Source organism: Ambystoma mexicanum, chromosome 5q (genome assembly GCF_040938575.1).
Source record: "Ambystoma mexicanum isolate Mex_15411 chromosome 5q, UKY_AmexF1_1, whole genome shotgun sequence".
Lineage (NCBI taxonomy): Eukaryota > Metazoa > Chordata > Amphibia > Caudata > Ambystomatidae > Ambystoma > Ambystoma mexicanum.
Genome location: NC_090933.1, coordinates 160,260,383 through 160,286,960, shown reverse-complemented (window position 1 = coordinate 160,286,960; position 26,578 = coordinate 160,260,383). Strand labels below are relative to the sequence as shown.

The window sequence follows — 26,578 nt, the reverse complement described above, 5'->3', positions numbered from 1 at the left end:
GAGCCAAATGGCAAAACATGTGTAGAGGATTAAATGAGGAAAATTAAAGAGGACTTAATAAGGATTAAATGAACATAATGATGACCAATGAAGGCAGAAGATAATACAATAAGAATAATTACTTTTTCTTTTTGTTTGAAAAGATCCAATGAAATACAAATAATATACATATCTTATCATAAGAAAATGAAATGAGTAGTTGACTTTATTATAACTCTCTTCTCGAAGCACAATTCCCCCCTTTTTTAATAACACGTATCATGTTTGATTTACCCTTGCTGCACAGTCACTGTGCGTAAATGGTTAAACAAGCATGATAAGCATTATTACCTGGCTAGGCTGTCCTACATTGAATATAGGTCAGTCTACCCAGGTAACAACGCTGATCATGTTTGCAATACTCTTAATGCCAAGCCAGAAATGAAATGCCACATTAAGAAAGTATATGCAGACTGGCACTAGTAGTGTCAGTCTGCATATACTTTCTTTATCTGGCATGGCATGTTTTACTTGCCATCAAGGGAAACGCAAACATAAGTGTTATTACTTTGCTAGACTGACCTACATTAGTAGTACCAGTCTGCATTTATTTTCTTGATGTAGCATGACATTTTATACATGGCATCATCGGTGAAAGAAAACAGGATAAGTGTTATTAGACGGCTAGCTTGGCCTATGGTGCCAGTGTGCATTTACTTTCTTACTGTGGCACATGTGTTACTTTTTACTTGCCATCAAGGATAAAGCGGCATCATACGTGTTATTATGTGGCTAGATTTGCTTTAATTTATGGCTACTGTCTAGCCATTTATTCTTTGTGTCTTATGGCATTTTTATACTTTGCATCAATGCAAAAAGCAAACATAAGTGTGATTACTTAGTACACTGGCCTATCTTCGTATAGGCAGTCTGGATATACTTTATTTCTGTGGCATTTTCTACTGGCTGGGAGTCCTTATATGGTTATAATGACATATATTGGTGCAGCATGCATAGGCATGTATCGGCACAGCCCGCATGAACATGTTTTATATACAGGCATATGTTGTGAGCAAAGCATAATGAAAATGCTTTGGAAATGGTCCTGTGCACTGCTGGTAACTTGCATCTGGGCTTTGCCATGTGCTAAAATATAAAACTGATTGCAAACCCTGTGGCTTTTCCACAATTTTTCACAGAAAGTGCTGTAAAATGCCCCATTTTAAATCATCATTTAACAACAATTCTCGGGCAGTGAACACCACCGAACTTCCCTTGTTTGGTTTTGACTCCCTCACTGCGCTCGATCACTCAAGCATATATGACGAATGCATGTACACCCCTCCAGTTAAAAAATTCCCCAGCTGCCACTGTATTTGAACTATCAAACAGATTGTTAGCTGTAACATCCAACTATCTATTGAAAGCCTTATCCCACAACGCATTGTTTTGTTACTGAATAATTATGTATTGTACCTCTCTTCTCCTTTCTGGTCTTTCCCTGTCCATGGTCTTTCTTCTCAACAGCTTCCGCACACTCTTGTCAAACGTTAGCTGCTTTTTGATATTGGTTGCTGCTGCATCATTCATCTTCCTCACTTGAGAAATCAGAAAGCATGGCACCTTAAGGAGAAAACGAGATCCAAATAAATTACATCAGATCTGAGACAGAGAGAGACCTTTCAAAGGATAGCCATCATAAACATAGATGCATTTTCAGAATTATGTACATGTTAAACACATTTGCTGAATTGGGCAGACTGATTCAGCCTGTTTCTCGCGTCCGTTTTGTTAAGATGGATTTCTAAAAACAGACCCTGGCGGGAGGATTTTAGGAGGCTACCCTATTTATGGTAAACAGGGAGAACAACGGGAGATTAGCCAAAACTCAATTAAGGTAATGTGGAAGAACACTCAAGGCTTAGGAAAACTGTGTGAACGGTCCAGGGCTACAATGAGACCACACATAACAGCACCAATAATTCAAGTTAGTCAGTACGTTTATAACATACAATTATTATTAGGCCATTGAGAGCACACTTAACATAGAAAAATCAATGGTAAGTAATGTAAAACAAAAGCCATATATCACATATATAGATATACATTCACCAATAGAAATTGAATTGCATATGAATTGTGTATCAGTGTTCAACAGGTGAGCAATCAGATGCAGGAAGAATAGATAGAATAGGCACAAACCCATGATCCTGTATTTTTTGAAGTCCAGCCCTAAATTGTATAGGGCCTTGTGTCCAAAAGTCACAAGTTGCAAACTATGGTTTCTTCTGTGTATTTCAGAATTGATGCATGTTAGAATTGATTTTTCTGAAGTCCAACTAAGGGCTTAGTAAAACCATACAACTGAGACAGTACACAGTAGACAGAGCAGCCAGGCTTATTTTAGGAATGAGAGAGGGCTGGATGAAGGTACAAAGAACTTGTAGTATACCAATGGTTCAACAGAAACACTTACAACCAGAAGTATTATACAAAATAAAGCTTTATTATAAATACAGTAGGCCAAGTTAAGTCTTGGTTAAGTACTTTGTCAGAGTCATAAACATATTATATAAACACAACACAATGCTTTAAAGTACACAGACCAAAGCATAGACCCTGTTCAGAAAACTGACAGTATTTCTGTGGAAGTCAAACCTTATCAAACACATTTAGTATAAGATACACATATTCATGGTAATATACAATTACAGTTGCTTTTCAGATCAGTGGAACACAGACTATGTAAGCAATAACTTTCTACACTAATTTATGATTGCACCAGGCAGACCAAGGTCACTACAGGACACATTTTAAGAATGGCACACAGCTATTCCAGGCAGGTAAACCGAATTTTGTAATGTGCTATTGCAGTTGCTTTTCAGATCAGTGAAACACAGACTAAGGTAAGCAATAACTCACTTATCAGGCTAAACAGCAGGTCAGGGGAAGCAAACCCAGTTGGTAAACTTATACACTAATATTCAGAAAGAAATCGTTAAGTGAAGCCAAACAGCATTACTTTTGGGGAAGAGGCACAACCAATTCAATGGTGAGTAAAATATATACATATACTTTTCAGAATGGCAGAACACATTCAAGGTAAGTAAGAACTTTTGTAACTGCTCACTCTCAGAGTGACAGTTATCAACCAACTTGTTCATAAGTAAGTACTCTTTTAAACACGTGTTTGCTTTTCTCGGCAACAGGCCCCATCCTTAGAAGTCTTTACCTGTTCTTGGAGCATGAGTGTTCGCAATGGCAGAAAGGGGTTCACTAGGTCTCTAGTGTTCAACAGCCAGGCCACGATAGGCACAGAAGTAGGAAATGTCAGAGTTCCTCGGGGAAGACTTTTCAAACAAGTATTTCACTTTAGAGAGGTTGAAAGGGTCCAGGGACTTCTCAGAAGACACCATAGGAGGATTCAAGCAGTGGGCCCGGGTGAACTGAGTGAGAGGGCCCCAATTATAAGAAACACCCCAGAAGCTTTACAGAAATGACACAGGTAAATTATTATTATTATTATTATTATTTTGGAATTTCTTAAGCTCGACGGTCACCCGAAGGCATCTTGGTGCTAGAGGCGAGGTAGTTGACCAAGTATATATAGAGGCCAGCAAAAAAAACAACCTAAAAGAGAAAGGTTTTAACTGCTTTCCTAAAAGCAAGATGATTAGCAAATTTCTTTATAGAAGGCGGCAGCTCATTCCATGCAGTGGCAGCAGCTACAGAAAAGGAACAGCCTCCTATCCGTGCCCGATTGAAAGATGGCACAACAAGTAGATCTGCTGATGCCGGGCGGAGCTGGCGAGTGGGGAGATAACGGACAAACTTGGAAATCAAAAACTCTGGGCCAAAATTGTGGATTGACCGATGTATAATGCACAGTGCTTTAAATTGGATGCGCTGATGAACTGGCAGCCAATGAAGAGAATGCAGGACGGGAGAGATGTGTGCCCCATAAGGGAAGCCAGTGGCTGCTCTTGCTGCCAGATTTTGTAAACGCTGTAGTCTCTGGATAAGACCTCTCGGTTGGGAAAGATATAAGGAATTACAATAGTCCAGCCGAGATAATATAAGGGCAGCCACAACCGGGGATGAAAGTGTTCTGAGATAAGGAGCAGTACTTTTTTTAGAACTTTCAACTGTAGACGGCCAGTTTGGCATACCATGGCAACCTGACTCTCCATAGAGAGAGAAGCAGTCAGTGTGACCCCCTAAGTTCTTAAACTTACCAGAAGGAATGGGGAGGTTGCCCAAAGATGTAGGCCAGAAAGAAGACACCCAGAGTGATGGATTAGGGGGACATCTCACCACCAGAACCTCAGTCTTATCGCTGTTCAGCTTGAGCCAATTATGGTTCATCCAGTTCCCCATGGTAGTCAGGCACTCGCGCAGACATGACGCTATCTCAGCCTGATCTAGATCTAAACAGATCAGAGTGTCGTCAGCATATGAATAGCATCTGATTGCGAAGGACTGGATGAGACCAACTAAAGCCCAAATATTGATGTTAAAAAGGATCAGCGATAGAGAGGAGCTCTGTGGCACTCAACAGCTAAGAAGACAGGGAGTGGATAGAAAAGGGGGCATAGAGAGAGTCTGGGTGCAATCAGCCAGGAACAAAGTGAACCAGGCCAGTACTTGACCAGATATACCCATCGGGGCAAGACGGGACAACAGGATGGGGTGGTTGACAGTGTCGAAGGCCGTTGATAAATCAAGGTGAATCAGGGCTCCCACCCCACCAGAGTCCACCAGCCTGGCCATATAATTCTGGACGGTGATTCTGGACGGTGACCAGAACACTCTCTGTGCCTCTACCAGGTCTACAGCCAGTTTGAACAGGGCTAAGAAGTGAGAAGGATTCAAGGTAAGAAGAGAGTAGAGTAGAGACCAAAGATTCCAATAGTTTAGCAAGAAAAGGAAGAAGTGAAATAGGATGAAAATTGGCAAGGATTGTAGGGTCCAAAGTATCTTATTTAACAAGGGGATCACTTTGGCCGCCTTCAGTTCTGGGGGGATATTCCCAGACTGGCAAGAGTTGTTAATGGCTGCAGTGATTTCCCTTAGAAGGGCAGGGGAAATAGTTTTCATGATATATACTGGGATAGCGTCAGAAGGAGAGGAGGATTTGATCTTATGGATAGCTGCAAGGACTGTTTCTTCTGAGAAAGAAGGAAAGACAGACCAGGTAGGCAATTCTGATGAAGGTGGTTTTAAATTACCTTCAATGTTATTACTATCAGCCATCGGAGTAGTTATAGAAATATTATGGCGGATATCGCTGCTTTTAGTAATTAAAAAATGTGATAAATCATCGCACACTTTTTGAGTGGGTCTGACACTGTAAGTAAGCTTGTCAGAGGATGAGAGAGCTTTAACAATGGTAAACAGGGCCTTAGGTTTACACAAGGCAGTTTCAATTTTGTCAGAGATATGTGCCGCCTTAGCAGACTTAACCATACCGGAATAGGATGCTAATTGTTGCCTAAAGACAGTCTTAAGATGCGGATCGTAAACTTTACCCCAGGCGCGTTCAGACTGTCTGAGGTTAAGCCTTTCTGCCTTGAGAGATTCGGAAAACCATAGTTCCGATGGTAATTTCCGAGGCTGTATAAGTTTAAGAGGGGCAACCTTATCTGCAGCATCCTGCAAAGATAGGGCCAAAATCGACAGAGAGATGTGGGAGTCCATGTTGCATTTAGCTAAATATCCCAACCAACACAGTACCTCAGCACAGAAGAAGAGTTTGCAGTGGGGGAGACTTCAAGATCTGCAGCCAAAAACCTGGTTGATGGGTTCCTTTAGCATGAAGATGGAAGACAGGAATCTGGAAGGGATTCTGCAGCCGGGACCAATGGGAAAGGCTCCAGGCAAGAGTTTCTTCATGGCTGGGTGTGGCTCTGTGGTTTTGGCACCCTTTACAGGAGCCAGGAGAAGACTGAATATCGCTGGTCGGATTCTCATCTCTATTCTGGTCCAGCACTCGGTTGAGGGGCCTTTAAGGACTCAAGTCATGTCTCTGGAGATCCAGCTGGATGCCCCCAAAGTCTCAGCTCGATTCAGAATTTGAAGGGCCGTGCACTGCCCGATGACCCAAGGTTCCAGTATATTCAGGTATTGCAGCACTGCAAGGTCGCAGCATGATGGGGAATGGCTCAAAATGCAGGTCTTCCTGAGTCTAGTGGATCTCATCAGGCTCTGTGTTGGGGTCATCATTTTCAGATTCCCCAGGTTGCTTGGAAGGAAGGGCTACAGCATGCTCTGGTTACACAGCAGGCTCTCTGGTCGCTGGAAATCGTCTCAGTCATGTTTCCTTCATCTTCCTCTTCAGGTTCAGGTCCAGTGGTCGACTACCTCTTCAGCTTCCAGGATCAGACTTTTATGCAGGAACCAGCCAATCAAATAGGCGTGCAAAGTTCAAACTTGGGGGGTTGGCAGTCCTTTCATGACAGCCAGCTTCCCAGTTGGAACTGGATTCTTGCAGTCAGGCTGCAAGACAAAGAGGTGCATAGTTTTGGATTCCCGCCAAAGATAAAACTAACACAAAGGACTTTCCCACCCTGGAGGGAGGGGGAAGAACTAACAAGCGATAAGTAGCACAAAAATGGCAAAAAAGGAGACAGGGGCCATTTTGGTAAAAACAGCCTTTGGTAAAAGTGCACCGAATTTGTAAAAAGGTTCATTGCCACCAGCCATTAAAGGTAAGCTTGTCCCTGTAACAGTATCATTACAGTGCTAGTGAGAATGGGGATGCATTCTATCCCCCCAGCACTCCACATAAGGTGGGGTGTGCTGATTTTCACCTAACAGAATGTAGAAGAGAGCAACATATCCTTTGTACCCTTGGGAACTGTAGTTCTCACAAGGTTAGACAGAGAAAGTAAAAGGGGAGCCCAAAGGGCAATCCTGTAACAGTAAAAGGTATATACCCAAAAAGGTGTCAAAAGGAATAAAATGAAAAGGACACTATGGAGAGTCTTAGAAACGAAACCCATAAAAAGAGAAAAAGGATCTGTGAGTGTGGAAAAAGATTCCCACTCACTGGGGTATAGGGAAAGATAATGCACCAGTCCACCAAAATGTTCTAGGGTTCTCATGAGTGAGGCAGATTTAGCACTAAAGTTAAAATCTTACCTAAAAATGCAGTGGGCTGCGGCGGTGCTTTGAAAGTTCTTTAAATTAAGGTAAGTATTTACTTCAAATCAGGTAACTCTGTCCTATTCCGAAGGTAAGCCCCAGGAAAGGGTCCTTAGCCCAGGTGCGACAACCAGAGACCAGTCCAGAGGGAGCTTAGTTACAATACCCAAAGGTACTCTGTGGAGGACAGGGGGGACAGAAACAGGTATGTTTACTTGCCCCCCCTGACTCCATTTGTTCCATGGAACACTGCAAGATGTCCAGAATTCACAGGGGACACAGTTTTCTGTCCTTGGTTTGGGTGAGGGAAGTCCAGGGGACACAGGTGCAGAGGCAACCTTCCTGGTTAGGAGCTGGTCGCGGTCCTCACCAGACGGTTACGTTCAGCTTCAAGAAGAAGACCCCCCCCCCCAAATGAAGAAAAGTTAAAGTCAATCAGGGCACCTCATTGGAGGGCATAAGGATTGCTCAGTAGAAGTCACCACTGTTAGGCGGCCACAGACGATCTTCCAGTGGTGAACACAGAAGCAGCCCAGCACATCTTTCCTTGTAGTGAGATGGCTGAAAATGCAAGGACAGGAGACTTATGGTATACGCTGAAGATCTTGCAAGTGCCACGGCTCATCTCGGAATGATGATGCTAAAGCATGGTATCCCAAAACAAAGATGGTCAGTCCAACAGATGGTCCAGGGACACATGCAAAGGCTTCCAAGGCCTGGATCCTCGAACAGAGGATGAGACTGGTTGTTCCTACTGTTCCAAGGATCAAAGCACCAACGAGGGTCCTCTGAGATCGACAGCGGGCCAAACACTTGAGTCAAAGCAGATCAGCTGCAAGGAATATCCCTGGGCCATCAGCAGGCTGCTCTTCTTTGTAGAAGTCTTGGTTCCAATGATGATCTGCCAAATAGCTGTAGGAGCCCTTCTTTTATCCAAGATTCAGACTGAGTTAGCCCAATCCCACCAATGATAAACATCTGCAACATTCAAACCGGTCAGGGTTGTCCAGTCCTGGATGACCACTGCCCATCATAGCCGTCCAGCAACAGATGTTCGGGTGCCAGAGGATGTGGACTGGGATCAGACAGTCATGGCCCCCTCCCATGATTCACACACAAAGCCCACTTTCCCACAAAAGCAGCAGCTATCACCAGGAAAGGGGTTACCATATACGGCATTTCCTGACCTGAGAAAGAGAGAAGAAAGCCAAAGAACAAGATGGCCAAAGAACAAGATTGCCAAAGAACAAGCTAAAATCTCATGGCTCAGCCATTTTGGGGTGTGAGCCACCTTTAGCAGCCATACACGGTAAATGCAAAAGTGCAAGAGAGAAATATCACAAAAACAGTAAAAATCACATAGCTGCCACCAGCTTGTCTTAGACACATTGCCAAAGTAACAAAAAACCATTAGGTAAAAAGTTATACGGATACAAAATATCATAAATACAATTCACTGTAAGGTGATGTGTATTTGTAAAAATATAAGATTTCCAAAAAAGAGACAAAGGGCCTCATTATGAGTCCGGCACGGCTCCTGCCGGCTCATTTTTTTTCTGGCGTCCGGCAATGGGGACTTACCGTGGAAATATAGCCCCGGCGGTCCCGGTAAATCCTCATTGCCGGGTGCCAGAAAATATTACTCCCCATCCCCATTGAGTTCTATTGGACTCAATGGCAATGGGGAGGACGGATGTACTGGAACCATTCATGAATGGTGCTGGTGCATCCATCAAGGTCTGCGAAAGGGTGCCGTTCCACCTGCAAGGTCAGACCTGGCGGCCGAAAAGGCACCCGCTCGCAGAACTCATAGTTTGCCGGTCTGGAAACAAGGCTAGCAGCAAGATTATTGGTACTGTTGTTTCCAGACCGGCAACCTTATAATGAGGCCCAAAGTCTCTCACTACTTACAGCCTTAGGGACTAGTCAGTTTGCCCATAAGAATAAGCAAAACAGGCAAGGCAAGTATAGCAGAACTGAGCTCCAAAAATCAGAACAGGGATAAAAAATAAGCAAAAACACTGGGGGTCCTATATGAATCTACGGAGGGAAAGGTGCAAAAATAAAATCTTTCCTAACAAGTTTGCTTATGTTTACAAACATCTGCTGATGCTCATGGGTATTTGTTAAAAGAAATGCTCTGCATAGTGAACACTGAGAGGCTACCATTGCATTATTTTGAGAAACAGACATAAATTCAAAAGAAAAGGGCAAATTGGGTGTGTCTAGCACGCAGTAGGTTAGTAGCTAAGACAGAGAGGAGCAGCGGATGCATTCTTCCACACAAGCCTAAAGAGACACATCCTTGTAGGTGCAGAAGATGCCTTGTGAGACATCTCATTATTAAGAGTGATGATTTAAATCTGGCTTCCTAACTACATTCTAGTGTCTTCACATTTTGTGTCAGAGATCTGGGTTTTAAAACAGTGCCCCTGGATCTTGAAGTGCATTTGCCCAAATGAATTTACTTACACTAACTTCATGACCTTTTTCCTCATCCCAATACTTGCTAATGTTGGGTCACCTCATTAATAGGCAATGTGTAGGAGTAATGGAGATTAACGATAGGTAATACAGGCACTACTGTCAAGTCCCACTTCCTCATCACAGTGCCTATTAATGAGGCGACGCCAGGCACAATTAGATTACTGCTCACTAATTCAGGCTTGGTACAGCAAGTAATACATTTATCTTTTCAAGTGCTTTTATCCCTCCCCACTGCTGGCCTGCATCAATGACAGAAGAACATTTTAGGAACCCTTTGATGACATACCAAAGAACTGCAAACAGATTATAATTCTAAACCTGGTCCTAGGATGGACTGTACCATGCTTCATGGGCTCTGAAGACTGAGTTAAAGGCTAACAAGGTTGTTTAACAAGGTCTATGGGCACATAATGCCTAGAAGGGTACAAGGGTAGGGTCTGCAAAACTGTCATAACTTGGATTGTCCTTGAAAACATAAAGCATATATGTCATTAGTTGTGCAGCCAAATACCTGCGACCACCAGGCAGATTTACCACCTAAATCTGGCTGGACGATCACAGGGAGTGGGATGCAGGTACAAGTGGTGCTGCTGGCGGCATTAAAATGTACTGTTTTTAACAATCTTCAAGCTATACAAACCTTTCCGAAGGCTATGCGGGTTATTATAGCCCACCCACTATCCAATGAGAACAGTAAGTGAACATTTCCAGGGTTATAATTCTACTTTATAGATCCTGCCCGAGGGTCGTACCAGGAGTTATGGGTCCTGAAGACAGAGTTACAGTCCTGAGTGCAGCACGGGTGTTTACCGATGTATACAGGTCTATAGGTCCAGGCACAGCCTGAGGGTGACGGCTACAAAGATATTACTTTCCAAATTTGGGATTTAAAAAGAACGAGGAAGCAGAGGCCTCGAGATAGAAGAATCTGCCTGGGTGGCTACAAAGAATTGGCTGTGGGACGGGAGACTATGAAACTGACGATGTGAGGGAGAGAAGCTAGATGTGGAAAAGACCTGGGAGGTGAGTGGCACTGTAAAACGTGGGCCACACCTGCCAGGTTTGGCCTGGGCAAGGGTCTGAGTGGCAGTGGGAAGGGAGTTAAGGCCCTGGGTCGGGCCTGGGGATGGGGTCAAGGCCCTTGGTCGGGTGGGCTGTGATGCAGATTAATGTCCAGGGCCTCATCTGTAAAGATATGGATGTTTTATTACTGGAGAGATTGATTCATAGGTGCATATGTACAACTGGGTCAGAGCTCCAGAAAGACATACAATCTACTTCCATTCCAACTGCAGACTTTGCTAGTCTATGTCTCTTTGACGCTGTTGTAGACTAATGCTCCCTAACCATGGAGAGCCTTCTGCCCTCCTTTGCCAAAAACAGGAGGAAAACCCCAAATCAGAATGATGGATTTTCCACAGGTTTCTTAGGGTTTCCTAGGGTTGCATGAGCTTCCCTTTCCTGCAGGGAAGAGTGACCAACATTTGGCCTCTCCATAATTGCCAGATCTGTCACAGGTGATAGCATACATTGGTTGTCTGCACGCCTCCACACATGTAGCATGACCTTCATGTAAGAGCCCTTTGGAAAGACAGCAGCTATCAACAAGAGCCAGGATAAGGCCCACTGAGAGTCAGGAGGACACTGTCATCTGCAGAATGATTAATATCAACGCACAACTGTGTTTGTTTTCAAGTGTATTTGTCCTTTACAGTTCCACCTTTTAAAATTAATGAGCAGAGAAAGGGGTTGACGTCATGTTGCTGCAGTTTTAAAATCAAACAAAATCAACGTTTGGATACTTTTATTGGACTAACTGAACATCATTTTCAGAGACAGTCGATGCATTAGCTTTCAAAGTCCCATTTAGATGGTGGTCACACAATAAAATGAGCAACAAAGAAAAACACGCACAGAGCAGGACATGTCTTTTACATGGAAAGAAGGGAAGCAAACAAGACAATCTCACATTTTAAACTCCACGGGCTGCAAGGAATTCAGTCCTGCATAACCCCTTTATTCACTTGGATTTTGTTTAAAATGAATGATAAAATGTTGCACTTTGAATGGAGGTGGGTAGCTGCAGACATGACTCTGGGGTATTAGCTGGGCAGGTCCCTGCTTCCATTAATGCTGTACCTGGTGTGCGGCTCTATCTCTTCTGCACTGAGGACTGGTTTTCCATTTTATTTCTGCAGAGTCATGGCAACATATTACTCTTAAGTCACAAAATGCCCTGATACCTTAGTTGAATAAAAAGAACTGGAAGGAGAGTGAGATTCTATTAAATTTAAATGTCAACGCAGAAGTAATTCGGAGAAGAGGAATGTTGGCCACAAACCATCAGATAGCTTTTACATTTTCTAAATTAAGTGGCGAGTGTGTTCTTAAAATAACACGCCAACATTTCCTGCATTCTTAGCAATTAGGTTTGCAACATTCTAAAATTGTTAAGAACATTCCTATATAAATATACATTTACAGTCAATCAAACCTTATAATGCAAATGATCCAAGACCATTTCTAAGGCCCTGTCAGCTTCCCTGTCTGCTTTACGGGCTGCAACATGATATATCTGCAACTGCCAAACTCTCACTGGGGCTGCTACCCCTGGACTATCGGACTGCCACGACTCGCTTAACATATTCTGGGTTAGTTCCCTCCTTCTTGATTTACCTGTACTTCCTTCTCCGAGGGTACTCGAACCCCCCCACCCCCTGTTATGCACTCATTTAAAGCTTTATCTATACTCACCTCTACCATCTGACAAGTCAAACTTACTTGGGTGCATTTTTGTATTTACCAGAAAGTCAAACTTGGGTGTGTTTTTGCATTTACCAGAAAGTCAAACTTGGGTGTATTTTTGCATTTACCTTAAAGTCAAACTAGGTGCATTTTTGCATTTACCTGAAAGTCAAACTAGGTGTATTTTTGTATTTACCTGTAAGTCAAATTTGGGTGTGTTTTTGCATTTACTTGAAAGTCAAACTAGGTGTATTTTTGCATTTACCTGAAAGTCAAACTAGGTGTATTTTTGTATTTACCTGAAAGTCAAATTTGGGTGTGTTTTTTGCATTTACCTGAAAGTCAAACTTGGGTGTATTTTTGCATTTACCTGAAAGTTAAACTAGTTGTATTTTTGCATTTACCTGAAAGTCAAACTTGGGTGTGTTTCTTCATTTACCTGAAAGTCAAACTAGGTGTATTTTTGCATTTACCTGAAAGTCAAACTAGGGTGTGTTTTTGCATTTACCTGAAAGTGAAACTTAGGTGTAGTGTTGCAACTAATTGTACCCATTGACTGTAACCTGCTAGCCCAGTGACTGTTCAATACTGCTTTACTTGCTTACTCCTCCCTCTGCCTCCTCTCTTTTCCACTCATGGCGCTTTCTGTTTCTATCTACTCCAACTGCTTCTCTATCAACTATCCTTCCCTTCTCACTAAGTCTGGAAAAAAGAAATTTAAAAAGTATATCTTGGCCTCCAACCCTGGTCTCCCTATTGCTGAGACCTATACCAGTGCCTCTGCCAGACAGACCCTCACTGACATCCACTTGTTCCTTCGCCGGATCTATGGACACCCCATATGATCTCTGTGCTTTGTCCTATCTCCTCCTCTCCCATTAATGGTGGCACTCGCTGGGATGTCTTAATGGGTTCTTTCGACTCCTCCAGAGTCATCCTTAATGTCTATCTAAATGGCACAGTCATGGTCCAAGGTCCTGAGCCCAATCTCCTCCTCTTCGATAGGCGTTTCCCTCGCCTCATCAACTTCCTCTCATCTCCAGCTGTCCCCTCCTCTCACTCCTTGGCTACCTTACCCACTTGTTCCTCCTCCACTTTTTCCTCCTCCTCTGCCACTCTTCAGGCTACCTCCACAACTTCGCAGGGCATACCTCTGATTTGTACCCCTCCCCGGAAGGTTTTTAAGGCCGGCAACCTTCTTCATCTTGCCACTCTCAACACTCGCCCTGCTGTCAAACACTCCTCTGACATCTGCCACCTCCTTGAAGAATTGGACCTTGATGTCCTCGGTCTTATCGAGGCATGGTTCACAGCCAGCTCTGTCACAAGCTTTGACACTCTACTCTCTGAGGGCTACAAGATCCTCTCCGCACCCAGATCCACTCGACCTGGAGGGGGCGTAGCCCTGATCTTTCCACAGAGGATTCCTGCCACTATCATTCCCATTCAAATGTACTCCTCTTTTGAATGCCTTGTCTTCAGGCTCTCAATCTCTCCTAGCCACTATCTTACTGTTGCTACTCTCTACCGCAAATCACCTCTTTTGTCTCTGAGTGGGCTGACCTCTCCTCCTCCCTCCTAGCCTCAACCACTCAACTCCTCCTCCTTGGTGACCTCAACATCCACCTCGATTCTCCTTGTCCCTCATCTCTGCTCTTTCGCAACCTCTGCGATACCCTCTCCCTCGCTATCCTCCCCTCTGGCCCAACGCACTCTGCAGGACACACACTTGATGTCTTCATCTCCCCTGGCCTCCCCCTCTCTTTCCCCCTGAACACTCCTCTCTCCTGGAGTGACCACTGCCTTCTCTCCTCCAATCTCTCACTCTCTTCCCCCCTAGCCAACCCCACCCCAACACTGCCACTTACTTTCTCGGAAATCTGACCAATGAAGCGTGTGTCAGCTGAGGCTTTCACTGCTACCTTCTCTCCCCCTCTTCCTCCTCCGGCTGAGTCACACCCAGATGAAACCATGTCCCTTCTCTACACTTCTATCTCTGATACTCTTGATGCTCTTGCCGCTGTCATGAGGATCCGATTGAAGTCAAAAGCCAAGTGTAATTCCTGGTATGACTCTGACCTAGCTACAATTAAACGTAAGTGTAGGGCGGCTGAGAGGACATAGAGGGCTTCTTGCTCATCCTCTGACAAACTGGCCTGTCGCCTGCTACAAAGGCAATACCGACTCTCTGTCCGCACTAAGAAGAGAGCCCACATTCAAGCACGTGTCTCTGCGGCATCTAACAACTCGGCCAAACTCTTTAAAATCTGCAAGGAGCTTGACAACCCTGCGGCAGTCTCCACCCCTCCTCTTGCCTCCCAGGCTCTCTGCGATGCCCTTGCCTCACACTTTATCTCAAAAACCCAGGACATCCTGTCCACCCTCTCCTCCCCTGCCCCTCCCATTCCCTCTCAGTCTGTGCTTGCAGACCTCCCCATAACCACCCCCCCACCGTCCTTCTCTTTCTTTCCTATTTTCTCCCCTGACAAGGTCGCTAGACAAGTCCGATCTATGAAAGCCTCGTCAAAACAGGTTCATCCCTGCTCCTCTAAAACCATCAAAGACCACATTGACACCATCGTCCCGGCCCTTGCTGATTTTTGCAACCACTCCTTTGCCTCAGGATCCTTCCCCTCCCCTCTGAAGCACTCCCTTGTGCATCCTCTTCTCAAGAAACCCACAGCTGATCCTTCCTGTCCGACTAATTACCGCCCAATTTCCATCACCCCCTTTCTGGGCAAACTCCTGGAAAAGCTGGCCATCTCTCAGCTTAACCTTCACTCAGATTCTGTTGGCTGCCTTCATGACCACCAGTCTGTCTTCATGGCGGCCAGAAGCACGGAAACTGTTCTCCTGAACATCCGTGAAGATCTGCTCTCCAACCTGGACTCTAACATTCCCTCTGTCCTTATCCTTCTTGATCTCTCTCCTGCCTTCGACACAGTGAACCACACCATCCTGCTCAACCGTCTCCATGATAACCTGGGTATCACTGATCAGGCTCTGGCCTGGCTGACCTCTTTCCTCTCTGATCGGCCCTCCCATTTCCAACTGGGGTCCTTCCTATTATCTATCTTCCTCTCCACCTGTGGGGTTCCCCAGGGGTCTAACCTCTCACCCTGGCTCTTCAACCAATACCTGGCAACTCTCACCCACTGCATTTCCTTTTTCTGCTCAAATTTCCAGTGCTACGCTGATGACACTCAACTCATTTTCCGACTGCCCTCGGCCACCTCCTCACCCTCTCTCATCTCTGACTGTCTAACTGCCATTCAAGATTGGTGTGCCGCAAATGACCTTCGTCTGAATGCCAGCAAGACTGAGATCCTCCTCATCTCCATCCTTTTCCCTCACTCTCTGGCCGGCCTCCCTTGGCCCTCCTCCTATCCCCACCTGCGAGGCTAAGAACCTCGGGGTCATCTTCGACTCCACACTTTCCTTCTCTGCCCATATCTCTGAGGTCTCTAAAAAGTCAAACTTCCTACTGCACCTACTCAGAGGTACTCTGCCTTTCCTCTCTTTCCCTCAGAAGCTCACTGTTTGCCAAGCCCTGGTTCTCTCTAAGTTGGACTATTGTAACAGCCTCTTTCTAAATCTACCAGCCTCTACTCTCCGCCCTCTACAGCTTATCCAGAACAGGACTGGAGACTTGTCCTTGGTCTCAAGCCCTGGTATCTTATCTCTCCAGCTCTGAAATCACTCCATTGGCTCCCAGTGGATGCTAGGATTAAATTCAAAACCCTCTGCATCGTCCACAAGGCTTTCTGGGGCCTGGGTCCAAAATACCTTCAGCTATCCTTCCGCAAATACCTCCCCTCTCGAGCTCTTCACTCCTCTACCTCTAACTCCCTCTGGGTCAATCGTTTTTCAAAGAAATGTGCTGGGGGTAGATCTCTATCTTCGGCTGGGGCTACCCTCTGGAACAGCCTCCCTGCCACTCTAAAACTTGAGGAGAACCATCTCCGGTTCCGGAAGCACCTCAAGACCTTCCTCTTTGCTTCTGCCTCCGCTACCCCTCTCCCCTGCTGATCTGCTCTCTCTTGGCACTGTGCACCTGGGCACCCTCTGTCCCCTGGGCCCAGGTACCTGCTCACCCTGCCACCCTTCTGCACTGCCTCGCGGCCACCATTTGCACTGGGGACTGTATCTGTACCCATACAGCCACCACCCATTTTTTTCTTTTCTTTTTTTAAATTTCTTTTTCTTCTTTTTCTGCACTTATCAGACTACCCATTCTGCTGCCTTAAACACAGCATTTGCCACTTGCTGGCTGCACTACCACTGTTTATTGCCTCAATGTTCTATTTATTATTATTTATTCTGCTCTCCTCTGCTCCACAATTTCCACTCTCCCCCTTCCATGCACTTTTTCCCTTTTTCCCTTTCCCATGCACTTGCGCGTTCTCAATGTCACTGGGCCTAGTAAGATCGCTGTTGTGTTGTGTTCTCCCCTCTTCCGCTCCCTTGCCTAGTCGCGCTCTGGAACACTTGTGTATGAGCGCGATACAAATAAAATATCATACCATATAATATCTTTTATGAACAATCATCATTTTGGTGGACATTCTTTTTGTGAATCTGTCTTTTGGACATATCTGTGTTTTGCTCCCTATTCCACTCACAATGTCCTATTTTTAAGAACATAGATGGAATGTTCGAGCTGATTACATCATGCCCCTCTCGCCGCCCTCCCCCGCTCATGAGTATGACAGGTTGCGCGCAGGGAACAATGATGCAGTCAGGCCTGCTCAAATATTGCTAGTTATGTTGGGTGCGGGATATGCTTATTGTTAAGGCTGCTAGCAGGGCTCCATGACTCACCGTCCAGAGGATGTCTTGGTACCTGATTAAAAGTCGCACTATGTGGGCGGTGGAGGCGGCTGCCTTCATCTCTTCCTGGTTTGCACTCTTGCCTTTGCACATGAACAGGTTTGGCGCAAGAATCATGGACACGTTCCACAAGCTCATTTTGTTCTTCTCTTCGTTGGCAACAACTTTCTTCAGGAACTGCAGCAGGGCCTGAGGGCAAGAACACAGCTGTCAATAGTCCATTAAAACTAAAATAATATCATCTATAAGTCAATACAAATATCACACATTATTTATTTCTCTAAATTATCTGTCAGTCATTAGAAGTGAATGAAGGGATGATATGACGATGACACGAAACAGAAAAACGAACACAACATTTTCTTTTCTCTCAAAAGGAAGCCTGTCCTAAGCTGTAAACATCAATTGGTAAAAATGTTGCTTAATGTCGATTAAAAAGAATCATAAAAGCTGACAATACAAACACACAGGACAGAAAATACATACCAGTATATACAAATCCCTATGTTTAAAATTAATTCAGGCTGACTCCCACCCTGACCAAGCCCTCTCTAACTGTCACCTCTCCATCTCCAACATTCTTGATATCCTCGCCCATGTCATGAGGGTTCGACTGAAGACTGCCAAAAAGTGCAACTCTTGGTATGACTCTGATTTGGCTGACCTTAAATACAAGTGCCGGGCAGTGGAACGGAAATGGGGATCTTCAGGTGCACCCTCTGACATGCTGGCCTGCCGTCTTCTGCAAAGGCAAGACAAACTCTGCATCCGGTCCAAGACAAGAGTCCATATTCAAGCCGGCATCCAACAACACAGCCAAACTTTTCAAAGTTGGCAAGGAACTAACCAACCCTACTGCAGCCTCATCCTCTACTGCATCTACCCAGGCCCTTTGCTTGGTCCTGGCTGCACACTCACCACCAAAACACAGGACATCCTGTTCTATCTCTCCTCCGCACCCACTCATGCACCATCATCTCTTGGGCCCCGTTCGACCATCCCCTCCCCCTCTTCTCTCCTCCATCTCCCCTGTCACACTTGAGGAGGTTTCCAGACAAGTCTGGTCTATGAAAGCCTCTTCCAAACAGGTGGACCCCAGCCCCTCCAAAATCATCAAGGACAACATCAACTCTCTCACTCTGGCCTTGGCAGACCTCTGCAACCTCTCCTTTGACACTGGAGTTTTCCCCACTGCTTTCAAGCACTCTCTTGTGCACCCTGTGCTCACAAAATCCTCTGCAGACACTTACATTCTGGCAAACTATTGCCCGAACACTATCACCGCTTTCCTGGGCAAACTCTTTGAGAAGCTCGCTATATCTCAGCTAACGCTCCACACCAAATCTGTTAGCTGTATCCATGACCATCAATCTGGCTTTAGAAAATCCAGAGGCACGGAAACTGCTCTTCTGAACACCTGTGAAGACCTGCTCTCAAATCTTGACTCTAACTCTCCCTCTGTCCTCATGCTTCTTGACCTGTCTTCTGCTTTCGATACAGTAAACCACAACATCCTGATCTCCCGTCTGCGTGATAACCTGGGCATCACAGAGCAGGCCCTGGCGTGGCTGGCATCCTTTCACTCAGATCGTCCTTCCCAGGTGGAACTTCAGTCCTTTCTCTCCATTATCACTCTCTCTACTTGTGGTGTTCCCCAGGGATCTAATCTATCCACCTGGTTCTTCAATGTCTACATGGCCCCTTTGGCCCACATGGTCTCTGTCTTCACCTCCAAAATTCAGTGGTATGCAAATAACACACAGCTCTCTTTCAGGCTACCCTCGGCCTCTTCCTCCTCCTAGCTCATCCCTAATTGTCTGTCCACAATTCAGTCCTGGTGTGCTGCTAATGGTCTCTTCCTTAATGCCAGTAATACAGAGATTGTCCTCATTGGGACCCCTGCTCCTGCTTTCCCACTTGTGTTCTGGCCGGCCTCCCTTGGACCTGCGTCCTCACCCACCAGTGAGGCAAGAAATCTGGGGGTCAACTTAAACTCCATTCTCTCCTTCTCTTCTCACATCTCAGACATCTCTACCCCAGAGGCTCACCATCTCCGGAGACCTTTTTCTCTCTAGACTGGACTACTGCAGCAGTCTCTTTCTCAATCTTCCTACTTCTACTCTCCAACCTCTTTTACCTGTCCAGAACAGAACCACAAGACTTATCCTTGGCCTCAAGCCCAGGGACCACTTCTCTCCGGTGACAAAATCCCTCCACTGGCTCCCAGTGGCTGCAAGGATCAGGTTCAAGTTCCTCTGCATAGTCCACAAGGCATTCTGGGGCTGGGGTGCATACTACCTACAACACTCTCTGCCTAAATGCTCACCTTCTAGAGCTCTCCGCTCTGCCTCCTCCAACTCTCTGCAGGTGAGCTGTTTCTCCGAACTGAGATTTGGGGGTAGAGCTTTATCCTCTGCAGATGCCTCCCTCTGGAACAGCCTCCCTGCCTCTCTACACCTTCAGCCAGACCTCCTCAAATTCCAGAAACTCCTAAAGACCTTGCTTTTCTCTTCCTCTTTCTCTCCCCCTCTGCCCTGCTAACCTCCTTTCTCCTGCTTCCTTCCTCCTATATCCTCCCCAACTCTTCTCAGTTTCGCTGACTGGTCGCCTGGTGTACCTCCAGAACCTCACAGGTCCCATGCACCCCCGGCAGTGCTACACTTGCCTCCAGGCCGCTGTACTCTGCCTCGCACTTCTGCACCCGGAATATGTTCCATGAGAGGGGCAACCTCTTTGCACTTAACCCAGGCCGCTGATGGACTGGGCGTACTTGTTCCTTCTCCCGCTCCTTCACACTTCCTGTCTGCACACTTGCATGACCTTGAATGGACTAGGCCTAGCAAGATCATTTATCCCGTCCTCCCTTGTCTCCCCTCCCTAGCTTAGTTGTACCTGAAACACTTGTGCATGGGCGCATTATTGATGATGACCTATCACCAATCAATCTGAATGTCGCCAGGCCTAGTACGGTACTTTATTGTTCTGTATGTCCTTTTCCCTTCCACCCCACTCCTTCTCTCCACACTCCTTGTCATGCATGTGCACTATCTGACAAGTCGTTAGGTCTAGTACGGCAGCTTATTGATTGTATGCTCTCCCTGCGCCCCCGTCTCTCGTTCCTTCCTGCCATGCACTTGCACTAGTAGAAATGCCTCTGGCCTAACTTCAAGGCCTAAGAATGATTACTGTATTACCTGTTCCCTTCCCATCTTGAAGCGCTTGAAGCACTTCACTTGTGTATAAGCGCTTTACAAATAAACAATTACAATTACAATATAAAATGTGTTCCTCATGTACATAAAATGATATTAAAAGCATCTATTTGTCGCTTATCAAAACAAAACTACGAATACAAATATTCTTTAATGATTTCTGCGACACTGTGTTAGCAGACTATGCAAGTGGTGCTTCAGTTGTAAATTCACGAGGGAAAGGCCATTCAATCATTTTTGTGACTCACAGCTCTTAATAATGGGACCAGCCATCTCCTCCTCAGATCCCTATAGAAACATAGAAAATCAGCTGCATCTTCATAGCAGCCCATCGCACAGGAGCAGCAATCAGATGTGTATTCATCGGGCCTCAATTTGGTTCAATTATTTCTTAGCTGTGAACATTGCGCTGAGGTTCAGCACTGTAACTGGAACATACTTTTTTGGGGCTATTTGAAAATAATACGCTAAAATGTGCAGTGCAGCAGCTTTTGTAGGTCTCGTTACGGGTTTGGTGGTAATTCCAACTTGTTTACCGTTCCCGCCACTTGATCACTTGCATTTACTACAGGATCACGAGTGGGGTAACAGCAGTGCTAGTATTTTAGACTGAATGGATATTTTTTAGGATTTTATTAGGTAAAATTGAGGATTTATCTCCAGCTGTATGGGGGAAGTAAATCCTCCATTTCACCTCCAAAGTCAGAATTTGTCAGTGAGGTAAATCTGTCAAGCTACAGAGACAGTGTTCTTCTCATGGAGAATGAAATGGGAACCTGGCCGCAGTGGTGAAATATACATACTTACGCAGAACGTTGGTGCAAACAATGAAACAATTAAGCAGCGTTACGAAACGTGTAAGCTAACGCTCATTAGCACAAAGTCTCTCTCAAGGTAAACACAGAGACACAGCAAGTCAACTAGAAGACACCCCTCACAGAGGTGCCAAATAGCACCCACTAGAGCTGAAAAACATTGACAAGAGGTGCTAGCCACATAGAAAAAATATAAAAAGAGAGAGAAGGGAAAAGGAATCTTAAAAGGAAATACCTTGATATATGAGGGAGTAACATCTAGCTCAACGCAGCAGTGGCTGTGCAGTTCAGCCTGCACGTTCACATATCGACAGAGAGCACCCAGGCATTGCAGAATGTCTGAATATGAGTAGAGCAAGGAGGAGCAGGGACACGACCTGGTTTACAGCTTCGAGAAGGTGCTAGGAAGCTTGTTGTTGGATGCAATGCCTCGAAGGGTGAAGCCCTTGCAAGATAGATTGGCTACATTAAAGTCAATGTTCAAGCCAACCTCATAAGAGCACAGAAACAAAGCAAAGCACGTCCACTAAGACCTAGGAAAGAGTCTATAAGAGGTGTAAAGACACTCGCAAGAGGAAATACTCTGCTGACCCCCCCACCCCCCGGGTCGTACCTACAGGGCGAGTTAAGAGGCCCGAGAGGCTGCTGACTCTTTCGTGAAGCTGAGAAACGCTTTTCTGCAGAAATCAGCAGTGCCAAGCCTCATGACCCCCTCCCCAGGGGATGATAATATGGGAGATGCAGACGGGGACTCAGAAGAAGAGCCGCCCAAGGCCACAATATCCTCACAGGAGGAAGGAGAGAAACCAGAGGAGGATTGGCTGAAGTCTACCGGAGGCAAGAGAGCCTGGAAAAAGAAACACCTAGAAAGTGAAGGGGAAGAGATATCAGGCATGTTTGAGCCAGAGAACATCAGGAACCCAAGATCAGACTGGCAACCATCACCCAGAGTGTCAAAGTACATGACCCCATAGGCTCAGAAAGGCGCTAGACACAGACACAAGGCAGTGTATGAGGGCAGAGTGCCCCTGCCCAGACATCCCTGGCAAAGTTGCACAGGTGCCCTAGTTAGATCCAAAGATGCTGGCCTTTTTCACTAAGACAGCTAAGGACCCATGCAAGGGGATGGACAGGTCCTGGAGAAGTTGCCAGGAGAAGGTGCTAGACCTCACAGGTCTGGTGGCAAAGATCATGGAGCTGGCAGAGCATGGCAGGGCCACAATAGAAGAAGTGGACCCGGACGTGCTAGCTAACTGGGCCCAAAGAGCGGTTTGCTTACTAGGATTTGTGAACTGGAGAAGGGTCCTTCTGCAGAAAATAGACACAAAGCTAGGAGACATAGCCACTTATGAGGCAGCAGAAACAGCTCAGGGGCTCCTATTCAGGGAGATCCTTGACAAAGAAATGGGGAGATTCTTAGACACCTACACCTCCCTTGAAAAGGCCTGAGCCTCAATAAAAAAGATCTACCCAAGCAGAGTTTTTGCCGGGACCGGTCGCTATAGAGGTTGTGTAGCCTGTCGATTTCAAGGTGCAAGCAGGACCCAGAACAGCAGAGCCCACTACTGGGAGAACAGGCAACAAGACTCCAGAAGTCGATTCCCCAGAGGTCGCAGAGGTAGAGGCCCAGAAAGAGGTCAAGGTCCCACCACAGATGAGAGACCGAGCATACCCACCTGTAGGGGGAGGACACAAGCATTTTGAGAGAATTGGCACGTGCTTTGCAGCGATGCATGGGTACTGCAAACAGCCACCGGGTTGCATTTAGACATTGTGCAGGAGCCAGCGCGAGAATTTGTCCTGCATGCGATACACATGGCTCAAGCAGAAAAAGAAAAGCCTTCATTACAAGCTGAGACAGCTCGAGCAAAAAAGGGCCAATGAGCGATAAACAGCAACGCCACGGTTTATAAGCAACATGTTCCTGGTACACAGGAAAGAAAAATTGAGGCCAGTCAAAAACCTGAAGGAGTTAAACGGCTGGGTGCTATACCGACACTTCAAGATGGAAGGTAAACATCAGCTGCGAGACACCTTAAGGGAAGGAGACTTGTTAATCAGAATAGACTTGAAGGACGCCTATTTCACTGTACCGTTCCAAGAAGAATTCCGACCATTCCTGGCATTCGACAGGGATGGGCAGTTCTGGCAGTTCAAGACAATGCCATTCGGACTAGCATCAGCACCATGGGTGTTCACCAAACCCATGAGGCCAGTAGCAGCAGTGATCAGGGAGAAAGGGATCTGTATGATCATATACCTAGACAACATGCTGCTACTGGCGGACAACAGAGAAGCTCTGATGTATCACACAGCATGGGTGAAGGAGCTTCTCGCTTCGCTGGGGATCCTGGGGAATCAAGAGAAGTCAGACATGACCCCAGCAAGGAGGTTAGATTTCCTAGGCTTCGTGCTTGATACCAAGGTAGCGACACTAGAGTTGCTAGGCAAAAAGATCTGAGACATCAAGAAAGAGATCAGAGTATGCCTGAGCAAACAAGTATTATCTCTGAGAGTTCCAGCAAGGATAGTGGGGCTATAGGCATTGTCTATCCAAGCCAATTCCCCAGGGCCCCTACATTATCATGCCCTGCAGATACTGAAGATAAGACACCTTCAACAGGGGTTGAGATATCACCAGATGATGATATCACAAGTCCATCACAGAACTAGAGTGGTGGTTGAAGAATATGGATGCTTGGAATGGGCATGCCATTTCCGGAGACCGTCCCAATCTAGTTATAGAATCAGACGCCAGCAGAATAGGCTGGGGGGCACGATGTGGCTCTCTAGAGACAGGGGGAGATGGAGCGCAGAAGAGCTGCAGCTCCAAATAAATTGTTTCGAAATATTGGCTGGATCTTTTGCAATGAAAGCATTTACGAAGGGAAAAGTGAATTTGTGCATCCTGCTGAAGATGGACAACATATCAGCAGTGAGGTACAACAATCACCTAGGAGGAACGAGTTCCATGCTCCCAGCGGAGCTGGCAAAGGACTTTTGGCATTTTGCCTCCAGTCAGGAAGCTGCCAGGTACACTCAACATAATAGCCGACTGGAACTCCTGATACCTGATAGACTGCAGCGACTGGAAACTGAGCTCAGATATTCCAGCAGCTGGACGAGTTATTAGGGCCAGTACACATAGACCTATTTGCGTCACGGCTGAATGCATAGAAGGACAGCTACCTCAGCTGGAAACTAGACCCGACAGCCCTAGGAGTGGATGCATTGCTGCATGATTGGAGAGGGGGGCTGTCCTATGCCTTCCCCCCTTCATGATGCTAAACAGGGTACTCGCAAAAATGCCGTGAAAAAGAGCAGAACTGATACTCGTAGTCTCAAGTATGGTTTCCGACCCTTATGGAGCTGTCTGCAGATCTCCTGCGGATTTCCCGGCCGGGGAACACCTGCTTACGGACCCAGCTGGGTCATATCATCCTCTGAGAGTAAAAGAGACTCTCCCGTTAATAGTCTTCAGGATATCAGGAGACGTTGGGCATTGCCAGGCATTTCGGAAAAAGTGGCAAAGCTCATCGCTGAGTAATGGACACTTTCCTCACAGAGGAGCTACGATGCAGCTTGGAGTAAATGGTCGGCCTGATTAAGAGGGAGAAATGTTCATCCTGTTTCTGCCCCTGTAGTAGCAGTACTGAATTATCTAGCGTCCCTGTTACAAGATGGTAGGGCCTTCAAGACCATTGGGGTCTACCGGGCAGCAATATCGTTGGGACACCTACCCGCCGAAGGAGTTCCAATAGGAGAGAACCCAGGGTTGTGAGGCTCATAATTTTTCCTGTTTCAGAGCATCTCCAGAACCAAAATATTTGCAACTGTGAGACATAACGATAGTGTTGCGCCTTTTGGACAGTTGGCCAGCGAGTACCTATCCTTAAAAAAACTTTCAGGCAAACTAGCCATGCTATTATGTCTAGTGTCATGGAGGCAAGTTGCAGATGTCAGAGCCCTAGAGGTGAACTGTAAATCCTTCAGACCGGAAGGAGTGACTTTTACGCTAGCTAAGACAACAAAGATGAACTACACGTCTATATATTATCCATACTTACCAGAACATCCAAAATGGTGTGTAGTAGCATGTATCAGAGAGTACGAGGATATGACAGTGGAGGAAAGGCCAGCGGGCATCACCCAGCTCTTAATAGCACCCAGGAAACTTTTCCAAGCAATAGCGACAGCTACCATAGCCAGATGGGTACGATAGTTTTTGCAATTAGCAGGTATTGACTTGCAGAACTTTGGGGCACATTCAGAAAGTGGGGCAATAGCCTCGAAAGCGTTTGTGGCAGGGGTCACACTGCAAGGTATTAAGTAAGCAGCAAACTGGGCTAGCGATAGAGCATTTAAATCCTTCTACTTTAAGCCGATTCAGAGGATGGCAACAACAATAATGGGAAGCTTTGAACAAGAATAATGCTAGACTCCTGTCTTCACATAGAATGAAGATTACCCCTGCATACTGAGCAGGGAGTCTTGATTGAATTAAAGACAAGGAGGCGAGCATTAATACACATTCACTGTATGGAGCATAATATGAGAATGTTTATTATGACTTCAGACAGTGCATTGCGTCCACCCTAACAATATTACTTTGTATGCTCCACAAGAGATGATCGGAAGAATAACTGAGCGAGACGGTGTGAGCAACGACACAGCGCTTAGAGAGCGATAGGACATAGCAAACAACCAGCGGACCCAAGGCAGTTGGAAACCAGAACGTTGGTTTGTTGGTTGGAACTTTCGTAATAATTAAACATTACAGTTATGGATCAGGTCACAGCATCCAAATAAGAGCAGGAGTTGATGGATAGGAAGTGACATATAGACAGGGCAAGGACTGCCAAGTACTACGGATACGCAGAGAACTGAGGGACATGTAGACATGTAGTTAAAACAAAAAACAAAAAAAAATAGGAGTCGAGTGATTTTCAACATTTTTTCTGTTATTTTGTTGAAACTGCTGAAGAGCAGTATTAAAGAAGTTGAAGCATAATCAAGACTCCCGGCGCCGTATGGAGGGGTAATCTTCATTGAAGCTGCCATGCGCTTCGGTGCCAAGCCACACCACGCCATGTACGTTTTGGGAGGGTCAGGCGTGTAGGTGTTGTGCAAGTTCACCCTGGGACTCCTCTCCCAGGCAGAGGGACGTCGAGCAGATCAGGCTGCCTGCAGCGCTTAACCTGCACCGACCTGTGTAGGTGCCAGGCCTGGACTGGCCTAGCGGCGTGTAGAGTCGGAATTGATGAATGCCTTCCTTGATTAGGCAGAAAGCTTGCTGGCAGCGTCGCTTCAATGCCTTATGAAATTAGCTTGGTTGGTGTACGAGATAAAACCCTTTTCCCTTTTTTC

General features: G+C 45.9%; 1 protein-coding gene across 4 annotated transcripts in view; it reads right to left on the bottom strand.

Annotated features, from left to right (window-relative positions):
- The window catches only part of ARHGAP28 (Rho GTPase activating protein 28), a 1,312,783-nt gene that overhangs the window by 27,695 nt on the left and 1,258,510 nt on the right, over window positions 1–26,578 (bottom strand). For all 4 annotated transcript variants that reach the window (XM_069620694.1, XM_069620693.1, XM_069620692.1 and 1 more), the window contains 2 exons: window positions 17,176–17,373; window positions 1,456–1,602 (listed from right to left, as the gene is read on the bottom strand). In XM_069620694.1, coding sequence (XP_069476795.1) covers window positions 1,456–1,602; window positions 17,176–17,373 — 345 coding nt within the window. The remainder of the gene's footprint in view (window positions 1–1,455; window positions 1,603–17,175; window positions 17,374–26,578) is intronic.